Genomic DNA, 13,583 nt, shown 5'->3' with positions numbered 1-13,583 from the left:
AGCCGAGGCAGGAGGATCGCTTGAGGTCAGGAGTTCAAGACCAGCCTGAGCAAGAGCTAGACACTGTCTCTACTAAAACAGGAAAAAAAAAAAAATTAGCTGGGCAACTAAAAAAAAATAGAAAAAGTTATACTGACGTGGTGGCTTGGGTTTGTAGTCCCAACTACTTGGGAGGCTGAGGCAGGAGGATCGCTTGAACCCAGGAGTTTGAGGTTGCTGTGAGCTAGGGTGACGCCATGGCAATCTAGCCCGGGCAATAGAGTGAGAGTCTGTCTCAAACAAACAAACAAACAAACAAACAAAAAAATTCACTTGGTAAAATTAAGAAGCTAGCAATCCTAAGTCGGTTCTCTTCATGTTATTTGTTTATTGGGCTGTGAAAATCAAAGGACCTGCTGTGCTAAACCTGCTGTTTCAGCCGAGAAGGCCCTCCTGAGGCTCAGAGGTGCCCTTAAGAAAGAAATCCTCTTTTAAAAAAGGATAGCATTTTCTATTTTTCTGGGGTACGATTTTCTATTTTCAACCTTTTTTGAAATTGTGGCAAAAAAACACATAGCATGAAACTTAGCATCTTTTTTTTTTATTTCGGCATATTATGGGGGTACAAATTTTAAGGTTTCAATAAATGCCCTTTCCCCCCCTCCCCCCACAAGTCTGAGTTTCCAGCATGACCATCCCCCAGATGGTGCACATCTCACCTACTATGTATGTATATACCCGCCCCCTGAAACTTACCATCTTAACTGCTATTTTTTTTTTAAGAGATGGGGTCTCCATCTGTGCCCAGGCTGGAGTGCAGTGGTGCCATCATATCTCATGCAACCTCCAACTCCTGGCTTTAAGCTATCCTCCCACCTCAGCCTCCCAAAGTGCTGGGATTACAGGAGTGAGCCACCGTGCCTGGCCTTACCCATTCATAAGTGTACAGTTCAGTGGCATTAAATACATTCATATTGTTGTACAACCATCACCACCATTCATTTCAAGAACATCTTTATCTTTCCAAGCTGAAACTCTGTACCCATGAAACACTAACTCCCCATTCCTTTTCCTCCCAGTCCCAAGTAACCCTCACTCTATTTGTGTCTCTATGAATTTGATTACTTTATGTATCTCATGAAGTGGAATCATACAGTGTTTGTTCTTTTGTGTCTGGCTTGTGTCACTTAGCATAATGCCCTCAGGTTCATCCACATTGCAGGATGTGTCAGAATTTCCTTCCTTTTAAAGGTGTTTTTAACCTTTTTTGACAACTCTGCTTGTGTTGATTATCTTTCAACAAGAGGATGGTTGATGAAAGGGCAAGTCTGGCCAGCTTTCTGATTTACCCAGCTGTAAAATAGTTTTGAATTCTGAAGTATCATTTAAATATTTCTAAGCTGGGGTCACAAACCCTCAGGGTCTGCGTGCATGAGTGGTAAAGCAGCCTGGAGCCGGGCTGTGGTGAACTGGGGGTATCTACCTCTTAAAAAGGTGGCTGAAGGCCGGGCGCTGTGGCTCACGCCTGTAATCCTAGCTCTTGGGAGGCCGAGGCGGGCGGATTGCTCAAGGTCAGGAGTTCAAAACCAGCCTGAGCAAGAGCGAGACCCCGTCTCTACTATAAATAGAAAGAAATTAATTGGCCAACTAATATATATATAAAAAAAAATTAGCCGGGCATGGTGGCGCATGCCTGTAGTCCCAGCTACTCGGGAGGCTGAGGCAGAAGGATCACTCAAGCCCAGGAGTTTGAGGTTGCTGTGAGCTAGGCTGACGCCACGGCACTCACTCTAGCCTGGACAACAAAGTGAGACTCTGTCTCAAAAAAAAAAAAAAAAAAAAAAAAAAAAAAAAGGTGGCTGATGCTGTTTAATTCCAGTTATTTCCATTATGTAAATGTAAACCCAGTACTGCATGTACTAATCTGATTTTCATGTGCTGGCTGACACAGTTGGGCCAAACAGAACATGTTTGCAGGCTGGATCTAGCCCTCTGGCTACCAGTTAGCCATGTCTGCCAGGGAGCTCATTTTAGTGTGGCTTCATTCATTCATGCAATAATGTTTGCTGGGTCTCTCCTACAGGCTAGGTTACACAGATAAGTAAATCCAGTTGTTTTATTATTATTTTTTATTTCGGCATATTATGGGGGTACAGATTTTAAGGTTTCAATAAATGCCCATTCCCCCCCTCCCCCCAATCCTGTTGTTTTAAAATGTGCCTATATTACTGCCTCTGTTTTACGTATGAAAGGGTCAACACAGGTCAAATAACTTGCCCTTGGTCACTGGGCTGGGAAGTGCCCAGGTGGGATTTGAACTCAGATGGTTCCTTAGCCCAAGGTCTTGTCCCAAGGGAGGGGGACTCAAAGGATAGTCTTAAGACGTGGATTTATTTATGCACAGTTCCAGAAGAGGTGACTTTTAACTTGTCCGGAAGGTCGAGCTCACAAACAAGGGAGGGAGGGCAATCCAGGCAGAGGGAACCACCTGAGCAGGCAGCAAGCCCTGAAATTGACAGGAAATGAACATGAGGGGGTGGCGGGGTCTCCAACGCCCTCTTTTCCACTTGTCTGTTTTCAGGAGAGTTCCCAGCGCATCGACGGCTCCCGTCCCAATACTAACTGCGAGGGTAAGCACGGTGCAGGAAGAAACGGGCATTCATTAACACAAACGCCCCAACCGCGGGCTACCAGCTCCGGCCCGCGAAGCGCGCCCCGAGGCTCCCCGCCCCCGCCCGCAGGACTACAAGTCCCGTCGTGCAGCGCGGCGCGCCGGGTAGTCCCCAGCAGCCCCGCCCCCGGACCAGGCCCCGCCCCGGGCCCCGCCCCTCGCGGCCCCCTCCCGCCGGGTCAGCCCCGAGGAGTCGCCCGGTGGCCGCGGCAGACGGAAGCCGAGCGAGAGCCCCGGCGTCCGCAGGATGGGGGACTCCAAAGTGAAAGTGGCCGTGCGGATCCGGCCGATGAACCGACGAGGTGAGAGCCGAGCCCGCCCGGGCCGCCCCGGCGCAGGCGGCAGGTGCCTGGCGCGCCCGTCCCGGGGCCGCCGTGGGGGTCCGGCCGGCCCCGCCCCTGCCGCCGGCCGCGGGGGGCGCCCCGGGACTGGCGCGCGGACACGCCCCTCCCCCGGCCGGCCGCGTCCCGCGGCGCGGGGGCCCGAGTCCCAGCCCGCGCCCTTCCCGCTGCCCTTCCGCCGGGCGCCCCGCCCCGCGCCCCCTGCCGCTGCGGGACGGCGTCCGGGCCCCGCGCCGCGTCCCCTCAGCCGCCCGCCCCGCGCCGCGTCCCCTCAGCCGCCCGCCCCGCAGCTGTCACCGCGGCGCCCGCCCGCACTCTCGTGGCCTGCGGCGGCGGGGAGTTGGGTTTGCGGCTCCCGAGAGAGCCCTGACGCCCCTCGTCCCGGCGCGTCGCCCTCGTCCCTTTAACCTGGACGGTCACTCTGGGGCGGTCGTGAATACTTTGGGGTTGGGTAAAAGGGATGTTTTGCTGTTGGTTGTTTTTTTTTCTTTTTGGACGGTTGAGACATTTTTGGTTTTGCTTGAAGTCCTATTCGTCATCTCTCAACAATAAATAGTTTAAGTGCCAAGATTCTTGTGAAATTGTATCTTTCTGACATGAGGTCTGCAGGGAGGGTAGAGAAAGCCGATAAACCCAGGACATTGAAGTCATCTGCGGACGGTCAGATGGACAAACCGGGTACATTGAAGTCATCTGCGGACGGTCAGATGGACAAACCGGGTACATTGAAGTCATCTGTGGACGGTCAGATGGACAAACCGGGTACATTGAAGTCATCTGTGGACGGTCAGATGGACAAACCGGGTACATTGAAGTCATCTGTGGACGGTCAGATGGACAAACCGGGTACATTGAAGTCATCTGTGGACGGTCAGAGGGCCCAGCTGCAAGTCAGGAGAGGAGGTGGCCTGGGTCTTGGCCTCCGTACTTCACTTAGCGGCGTGGCTGGGCAGGCTACTTTAAATGAGATAATATATTTGAACACACATTATATACACAAGGTCATATTATTGGGATCTTTTAAAGAGTCCCAGGAGATGACTTTGCAATTGATAAGACTCTTAACTAATCAGAGTCATTCGTAAGTATCAGATTCATTTTCTATACACTGTTTTCACTTTTGTTCAAAATCAGGTGTTAATTTTATGTAGACAATTAGAGGTTGCTTTCCTTTTTCTTGGCTGTCTTTTGTGTATATTGAGACATACAGATCGAGGAGTTGGCACATACTTTGTTGGTTCTGTCTTTCTGTTGGAAGTTTGTTATCTCCTCTCTTGGAGTTATCTCTTCTGTTGGAGTGGATTTGTCCTTTTGTTCCTGCTAAGTCAGCTCAGGGCTGATAGGTGAGTTTTTCCTTAAGAACTTAATTGCTTTTAAGTTTTCAACTAGGGCGAGGTTGAGTGTCGGTTTTCACCTCACTAGTTCCATGCTCTGACAGAGTGAAATAACTTAGAACTCTGAAAGTTTTCAGAAGCATCAATTTTTAAATATTCAGTCATCTTTATTTCGGTTAACTTCCAGTTTACTATCACAGTGATTTAAAAAACAAGCTACATGAAACACATCTGAGAATTGATTCTGAAAGGGTGGTTTCAGCACATTCTTAGAATTTCCTTTTCACAAAAAATTTGGAAATGTCAGTGCTAACGAGAGGCGGCTAACCATCACAAAAAGACTTTTTTCAGATGTTTAGAGTCCTTGCCTCCTCTCTCCTCCCTTTCCCCATTGGTTTCATTTTTTGAGAATGATCCTAAATTATTTATATTAGTAAATTGCCATTGATAAGACTTAATAATTGTCAGTGTCAGAGGTTAGAGGAGTACATAGAATAATAATTTTATTTTATTTTATTTATTTATTTTTTTTTTTATTTTTGAAAACATTCTTCAAACTCATAGAATAATAATTTTAGATGTGGAATGGATTTTAGCTGGCCCTTGGGTGGAACTCATTTTAAAATTAACGTTTACATGTAGCTTCCATTACCCTGGGAATAAAAGTGCATTCTTTGTGGTGAGATGCCTCAATTCACGTAGTGCCCTGTCTTACCTAGCCTTGTGTTTCCTGACACAGGAACTTCTTTTTTCAGTATTTACCACAGATAATTAAAATTAGTTCTTTTTCTCTTTTGTCATGAAGTAGCTGTTTACATAAATATCAAAGTTAGTTATGGAATTCAATGTAGTAGAATTCTAAAGTCAGTGATTTTTAAAGTTAGTATCTAGAGTTTGTATAAAAAGACTAAAAACAATTCCTTTACAATAATGTTTTAAAAGAATCATTACTTTGAATAGTTATCACTTCTGGGAAAAATAATGTATTAAGTAATCATAAGTATGACAAATAAACTTTTGCCCTAATTGTTTCTATCATAGCCTATAGGTACAGGAAGCAAACTTATAAATCACTCTTCACACATGAGGATGAGAATGGGTTACTGTATAGACTCTGGTATTTGGAATCACATTAGCTATCTTTTGAGGAATATCTGAAAATTTCCAGAAACCTCTAGTGTACCATTAAGTTCTTCACGTGATTCAGTGTCTGGTTACGCTTAGTGTTTGGATTCTTAAGGTGGTTGGTTGGTTTATTATTTAACATTTATTATGGAAGTGAGAGCGTTTTAGTCTTTTTGCTTAACTGTATGTGGGTTTGAGAAACTTAGTTATTTCAGCATTAAGCATGAGGCCCTAATTCAGGAATATAGCAAAAGTTGTAAAGGCTAATTTGTCAGGAATATTTTTCTGGTTATATATTTTAACCTTTTTTTTTTTTTTTGAGACAGAGTCTCACTTTGTTACCCAGGCTAGAGTGAGTGCGGTGCGTCAGCCTAGCTCACAGCAACCTCAAACTCCTGGGCTCAAGCAATCCTGCTGCCTCAGCCTCCTGAGTAGCTGGGATTACAGGCATGAGCCACCATGCCTGGCTAATTTTTTCTATATATATTAGTTGTCCAATTAATTTCTTTCTATTTATAGTAGAGACGGAGTCTCGATCTTGCTCAGGCTGGTTTCGAACTCCTCACCTCGAGCAATCCGCCTGCCTGGGCCTCCCAGAGTGCTAGGATTACAGTCGTGAGCCACCGTGCCAGGCCAATTTTTACATTATATAATAATAAAACAAGCAAAAAATAGAAAGGAAAAAAGTTCTCTTACAACTTTTCTTCCATTCTAGTTTGTATTCACATGCTAATGTATGTAATTTTACATAGTTTTAATATTACAACATGTAGTTCTGCATTTCTTTACCTGAGATACAAAGCTAGGCCGCTAAAGAAAAAGGGGTAAACTTTTGTCAGGCTATCTTGTGGTTCTATTTGCAGATACTGTTTGTCTTTTAATGTTGTCATTCAGACTGTATAACTCAACAGATAACTCTTGTGTGCTTTCAAATGCACTGGGAACACCCATTCATACATTATTAACCAGTCTAATCATTAATTGAGCTGAAAGTTTTATAGGCATAGTTGACGGTGTTAGTTCAGCTACACTCTCCTTTTCGGGAATTTGATGTTTTATAACTTTAGGTAGTTAAAAAAAAATTTAATAGGTGGGTGAACATTTATTGAATGCCTGCCAGGTGTCTTGCTGAGATAGTATGGAATGAAGGGATTTCCCGAGTTTAAATCATGTAAGATCAACTACCATGCAGGGGTGGGGAACCTGTGGCCTTCTGATTTCAAGATTGTTCTTGTTTAAGCATGAAAGGAGGCAAGAACAGCTTCATCCTTCTCTGCTGCGCCCCTTTTAATGAAAGGATTTGTTCTGTAACATTTGGATTTAGTCAAAAGGCCGCACTTAAGGACCTAGAAGGCCACATGTGGCCTTAAGGCCGCAGGTTCCCCACCCAAGAATGGAAGCAGAAAATTGCACTAGCAATTGAGATAGAAACAGTGGAATGAATTATTTTAGGTGTTAGGGAGAACGGACGATAAGTTTATTTCAACAGGTATTTCAAATGATGTCTGATAGGGTCAGTGCCTCAGTAAATCAGTCTGGTGTCTCGATGGAGGGACTGTTGCACAGCTGTTAAAAATGGTGATGATCAAAGCCATTTACCAGCAAGGAAGACTTGGTTTCTCTGTTGGTGGAAAAAGCAGAATGTAAAACTGTATGTGTAACTCTGATTGATTCTGTCTGCCATTATGATTATTACCACGTATTAATAAAAATGCATGCAGGAACGGGCAAGAGCTAGAAAGGATCATGAAAAAATGAAATGGATTGTTCTAGTTAGGAAGATTTTATTTCCTAAGAACTTCCTTCATGTTGCCAAGCGCTGTCATATTCCGTTTCTTAGTGTGCTTTATAGTTCATGCTCATGAGGAAATGACTGTCATGTGGAAAGATGAGATTAAAAGGTAAACAGTGATAGCAGCCTGCTAGTTATTAAGTGCCAGGCTTGTGACAGGGAAGTACAGGAACTTAAAGTAGCAAAGACTTCGCTGAGCAGGGAGAGCTTGGTTGGACTTCCAGGGAGGAAGCTTATGATTTGCATGGGTGGGTTCGGGGAGGGGAGGGGAGGACATTGCTTCATTGAGGAGAGGATGGGGCACAGAACAGGGGCACAGAGACAAGAAGGAGCCAGGCAAGTTTGGGGAGCAGAGCAAGATTTGCCTGCCAGAAGGGGGACTCTGGAGTGGTTGACTAGAGAGGGATGGGGTGGGGAAGGCTGGGTGAGTTATAGGGAGTTCTGAATGCTGGCTCAGCCAGAATCGGTGCTGAGGGTGGCTGGTCCATGTTTAGCTTCTTAGACCTTTGTATGGGTCTTGGACACAAATAGAGAGGAGGAAGGTTGCCAGATCTCAAGGCCAGCTTGGAGGCCCAAGTAGATGACTGAGTCCAAGCATAGCTGGGCACGACTTAAAGTGTGTGGTGAGAATGCAGCCATGTGGATAGGAAGCGTAAGGAGGCCAGTCAGATCCAGTGAGCAGTCATCAATCAAAAGGCAAGGGAAGGCCCGGTGTGGTGGCACATACCTGTAATCCCAGGACTTTGGGAGGCCAAGGTGGGAGGATCACTTGAGGCCAGGAGTTCAAGACGAGCCTAAACAACATGGCAAGACCTTGTTTCTACAAAAATAAAAAAAAAAGGCATGGTGGCACGGGCCTGTAGTTCCAGCTACTTGGGAGGCTGAAGCAGGAGGATCGCTTGAGCCCAGGAGTTGGAGGCTGCAGTGATCTGTGATGACTGCACACCAGCCTGGGTGACAGAGTAAGGCCCTGTCTGGGGGGGAGGAGGGAACACTGAGGAAGTGGGAGGAAGGTTAGAAGACCCTGGAGGCAGTGAAGACATAGGGATATAGGTGATCCTTAGGAAATGAAACACAGAGAAGGTGGCTTTGACCTGGAGCACATTGGGGATTCTTTAGCCTTCTCAGAGAGATCACCAACAGATACAGAGCTAAGGATGACTGTGGATGGAAATTTCGGGCAGTAGTTGCTAAAACAGAAGGGACTTGTTTTACAAGCATCTGCTTGATATGCTAATAGTAAATGAGACACGTGTCTATTAAAACATTGTTTTGCTTCTGTCAACTCGGTGGCTGAAATTTGGATTTATACTCATAGGGATGAAAGCTCTTTGAGAAGAAGGTACATATTTTATCAAATACAATTTTGTTTACGTTGGAGTTCAGTTTTACCCCCTCACCTCCATAAAACACTCTCCAACTTTTCCACTACTTAAGTTCCGAAGATGGAAGAAACCACTGACCAAACTGTTAGTTAAGGGGATGGCTTGAAGTGTTCATTGAGTGGAAATGGATTGATCGATCTCTGTGCCTGCTGGTCACATTCCCCTTGTTGTCGGCAGAGCAGGGTCTTTAAGAAAACTTGGCAAAGACAAGCAGTTGCTTTATGATTGGGGAAGTGTGTGAAACTAACTGGTTCACGCCACACAAATCCGTGCTTTACGGGGCCTTTGCTCTCAGAAGCTGTAGAGATCTTTAGAAAATGTATTCATTAGTCCATTCAGTTCAACAGTACTGATTGAAGGGAAAAAAAGCTACTTTTTGAGGGCTTTCTTTTTGTGAGCTACAGAATTTAGTGCTTTTTGTACATTATTTCATTCTTGAAATCAAAGTTTGAAAGGTAGTTGTAGAATTTCTAGTTAACAGAATCTCAGAGAAGTTAATTAACATTCCCAGAATTACAAAACGCGTATTTTGGAGTCCAGATTTCACCACTTTGTCTGCCATCAGAGCCCGTGCTTTCACTGCTCCATGGGACATGATGATCTTTAAAGGGGACCTTGCAGTCCTGAGGTTGGGTTATTTTCAAAGATGTGCAGGAGACACTAGAAGCCTAAGTCATGGTCTGTGACGGAAGGAGCTCACGGTCTTGTTGGTAATGAGACACACATGTGCATTCATTATAAGACTATGCGCACGCTGGGTGTGGTGGCTCACACCTGTAGTCCCAGCTGCTTGGAAGGCTGAGGTGGGAGGATCTCTTGAGCCCAGGAGTTCAAGGCTGTAGTGACCTTTGATTGCACCAGTGCACTCCAGCCTGGGTGACACAGCAAGACCCTGTCTCCAAAAAAAAAAAAAAAAAAAAGTATGTACACAATGCATTATGAGTTAAAAGGGGGTGGGATGTTGGAATTTGAGAATGGCACATGAGCAGTTCCCCATCCCTGCAAGTCCCACAGAAGGGACATGGAGCAGTCCAGATAGACACTGCACACACCGTGGTGTGTGTTGGTGTTTGAGAACACTGAGCCGGAGAAGCGCTGCAGAATTTGCGATGTGGCTGGCTAGGTGGATGCTGGCATCGTTAGCTGAGACGGGCAGCACAGGAGAAGCAAGTTTAAGGGTGGAGGTGTGGGAAATGATGGGTTCTATTCTTGGACATTCGACAGAGTTTTAGTTAGTGCTTATCACATGCCACTTACTGTGCCCACAAGTGAGAATAAGGTAGCACATGCCTCGAAGAAACTCGGCATACCTGTTGGGGGCACACTTGTTGGCTTTTAGGTGTCTGAAGGGCACCTGGTGGATGGATCCAGGAGGCCTCTGGGAGGAGGAGGTGACAGAGGCCAAGAGACATCAGGAGAATCAGGTGAAAGTAATGTTGTGGACAGCCAGGGAGCAAAAATGTGTCAAAGAATGAACGGCCAGCAGTCATGTGCAGGAATGACAGTATGATTAGCGCTGAATTGTGTTTGCATGATTTGGCGTGATGATGGGCAGTGGTAGTTTTCAGGATAATTTCACTTAAATGAATGAGTTAGTGTTGGGTGTGGGCAGTGGGCTTGAGTAAGTGGGCATGCCAGTATGGAGGCAGCGAGTCTCCACTGGAAGCCCCATGTGAGAGGGTGCAGAGTGCTGTCTAGAGGTGTAGGTAGCTAGGACCAGGCCTTTTTTTTTTTTTTTTTTAACTCTAGGAGATGTTCGAGCCTTGTTGTGGGCAGAAAGAGCCAATAGAGAGGGAAGTTTTTGAAATATGGGAGGAAGAGGATAATTACATAATGAGAAAGCCCTAGAAGGCTTACTTTTCTTGATGAGGTAGAGTGTGAGGTTATCGAAAGTAAGAATTGGGTGGGCTGGGATCTTCAGAGTAGTGAATGTTTGGAAGAGTTCTTGAGGGACCCTAACCATATGTTATGTCTGTTGAAGATGGTGGAGTTAGTCCTTCCAAGTGTTTTTTTTTCTTTGTTTTCTTTTCTGTTTTTTTTTTTTTTTAAAGAATTCACATACTTAAAGTGCATTATTCAGTAGTTTTAGGATATTCACAGAGTTGTGTGGCCATCATCATTATTCAAAATGTTCTGGAAATTCCAGAACATTTTTATCACCTCAAAGAGGAACCCTAGGCCGTGCATGGTGGCTCACGCTTGTAATCCTAGCACTCTGGGAGGCTGAGGTGGGCAGATTGCTCGAGGTCAGGAGTTCGAAACCAGCCTGAGCAAGAGCGAGACCCTGTCTCTACTATAAATAGAAAGAAATTAATTGGCCAACTAATATATATAGAAAAAATTAGCCGGGCATGGTGGCTCATGCCTGTAGTCCCAGCTACTCGGGAGGCTGAGACAGGAGGCTTGCTTGAGCCAGGAGTTTGAGGTTGCTGTGAGCTAGGCTGACGCCATGGCACTCACTCTAGCCTGGGCAACAAAGTGAGACTCTGTCTCAAAAAAAAAAAAAAAAAAAAGAGGAACCCTATACCCATTAGCTGGTCACTCATCATTCCCCCCTCTCCCAACCCCTGGCAACCACTAATCTACTTCCTGTGTCTATGGATTTGCCTATTCTGGAAGTTTCACGTAAATGGAATTGTACAACACGTGAATTTCTGTATCTGGCTTCTTTCATTTGGCATAACATATTCAGGGTTTATCCATGTTGTGCATGAATGAATACTTCATTTTTTTTATAGCTAAATATTATTAGCATTTCATTATATGGCCAGGTGCAGTGGCTCATGCAGGGTCTTGCTCTGTTACCTGGGATAGAATGCGGTGCATCGTCATTTTATTTTTTTCAGTTCTTGTTTTGTGTGTGTTTCCATTCATATTCTTCTCCCTGTAACTTTTGAGGAACTGTTTTCCAAATGAGCCATGTTACATTCCAACGAGTAATGCATTAAGGTTCCAGTTTCTCCACATCCTGCCAACACTTGGTGTCCCTCTTTTGATTATTGCCATCCTGCTGGGTGTGAAGTTGTATTTCATTGTAGTTTCAATATGCATTTTTCTGATGGATAATAATGTTTAGCATCTTTTCATGTGCCTATTGGCCATGTGTGTAGCTTTGGACAGATCTCTGGTCAAATCCTTTCCTTATTTTAAAAACTGGGTATTTTGTCTTTTTATAATTGATTTGTAAGAGTTTTTTTAATATTCTGGAGACCACTCCCCTATCAAATAGATGATTTGCAAATATTTTCTTGATTTTGTGGGACATGTTTTCATTCTCTTGTCCTGTGAAACACAAAAGTTTTTAATTTTGATGCCATACACTTTATTTTTTGTTGTTGCCATATCTGAGAAACCATTACCTAACTGAGGGTTATGTGGATTTTCACAAGTCTTCTAAGAGTTGTATAGTTTTAGCTCTTATATTTAGATCTTTGATCTGTTTGGAGTTTTGAATAGGGTGTGAGGTAGGGGTCCAGTGTCATTCTTTTGCATGTGGATATCCAGTTGTCCCAGAATCATTTATTGAAGAGACTGTTCTTTCCCCGTTGGATTGCCTTGGCACCCTTGTCAAAATCAATTGACCATAAATGTGACAGTGTATGTCTGGACTCTGAATTCTGTTCCATCAGTCTATATATGTCCATCCTTTTGTAAGTACCACACTGTTGATTACTGTAGGTTTGTAGTAAGTTTTAAAATTGGGGAGTATGAGTCCTCTCACTTTGTTTTTTCAAGATTGTTTGGGTATCCTGGTTCTGCCTTATGAGATTTTAAATACCTATTTCCTAGTCCTCTGAGGTTGATTAGTTTCTTGAGTGTGCACGTTTTATGATTTGGGCCAGATAGGATTATTTTAATTACTTTCATATTATCACCTCTCTTACATCTGGCATCTCTTCTTTACCTTAGCCATAGTAGAGCTCAGGTTTATTTTTATCTTTTATTTATTGACTGGATTTTCATGTTCACTGGCAAAAAGATAAAAGTAGTGATTAGGATTATCTAATCACTTGTCTCTTTCAAGAAAGCAAAAGACAAATTTGTTTTTTACTTACATCACCTGGTTTTTTCTCCTGATGTCAGCAGACCTCAATAAAAAAAGGGGATCCCGGGCTGGGCATGGTGGCTTACACCTATAATCCCAGCACTTTGGGAAGCCCAGGCGGGAGGGGCACTTGAGGCCAGGAGGTCACGGCTAGCCCAAGCAACATAGCGAGACCTCATCTTTGCAAAAAATAGAGAAATTAGCTGGGTGTCACGGTGCGCACCTATAGTTCTAGCTACTTGGGAAGCTGAGGCAGGAGGATTGCTTGAGCCATGAAGCTTGAGGTTGCAGTGAGCTGTGATGATGCCACTGCACTCCAGCCTGGGGAAAAGAGTGAGACACTGTCTCAAAAAAAAAAAAAAGGCAGGGTGGGAATCCCAAGCAACTTCTAAGTAGAGCAAAGAAGTATAAGTCATATTTCCTGTTCTAAGTATTACTTCCAATTGGGAAAACAAGTTCTTCATACATGAAATATTATTGATAGACATTTTATTTATATGTGCATGCATAGACATGGAAAGTATGCGGTATGTAACACAAATTATTTGCAAATAGAACCACATATGACATGCAAAGTTTGAAGTTTAACTATAACTAGTAAATCTTGCAAATAATTTGTTATCTACCTTTTGAAAATGGACCCAAGTGAACTTAAGAGTAAGTTATAGGCCGGGCCCGGTGGCTCACGCCTGTAATCCTAGCATTCTGGGAGGCCGAGGTGGGCGGATTGCTCGAGGTCAGGAGTTCGAAACCAGCCTGAGCAAGAGCGAGACCCTGTCTCTACTATAAATAGAAACAAATTAATTGGTCAACTAATATATATAGAAAAAAAAATTAGCTGGGCATAGTGGCGCATGCCTGTAGTCCCAGCTACTCGGGAGGCTGAGGCAGGAGGATGGCTTGAGCCCAGG

At 44.3% G+C, this 13,583-nt stretch overlaps 1 protein-coding gene across 3 annotated transcripts in view; it reads left to right on the top strand.

Moving 5' to 3' along the window:
* Window positions 1-2,812: 2,812 nt before the first annotated feature.
* Window positions 2,813-13,583, top strand: part of KIF13B (kinesin family member 13B) — a 156,344-nt gene continuing 145,573 nt past the window's right edge. For 2 of the 3 annotated variants that reach the window (XM_075997140.1, XM_075997139.1), the window contains exon 1: window positions 2,813-2,952. In XM_075997140.1, coding sequence (XP_075853255.1) covers window positions 2,898-2,952 — 55 coding nt within the window. In that variant the 5' untranslated portion in view covers window positions 2,813-2,897. Of the gene's footprint in view, window positions 2,953-3,326; window positions 4,073-13,583 lie in introns of those variants that run through there. The other variant, XM_075997141.1, reaches the window with a different exon arrangement.

This window comes from Microcebus murinus, chromosome 24 (assembly GCF_040939455.1).
Source record: "Microcebus murinus isolate Inina chromosome 24, M.murinus_Inina_mat1.0, whole genome shotgun sequence".
Taxonomy (NCBI): Eukaryota; Metazoa; Chordata; class Mammalia; order Primates; family Cheirogaleidae; genus Microcebus; species Microcebus murinus.
This window is presented reverse-complemented; position numbering and strand designations above follow the sequence as displayed.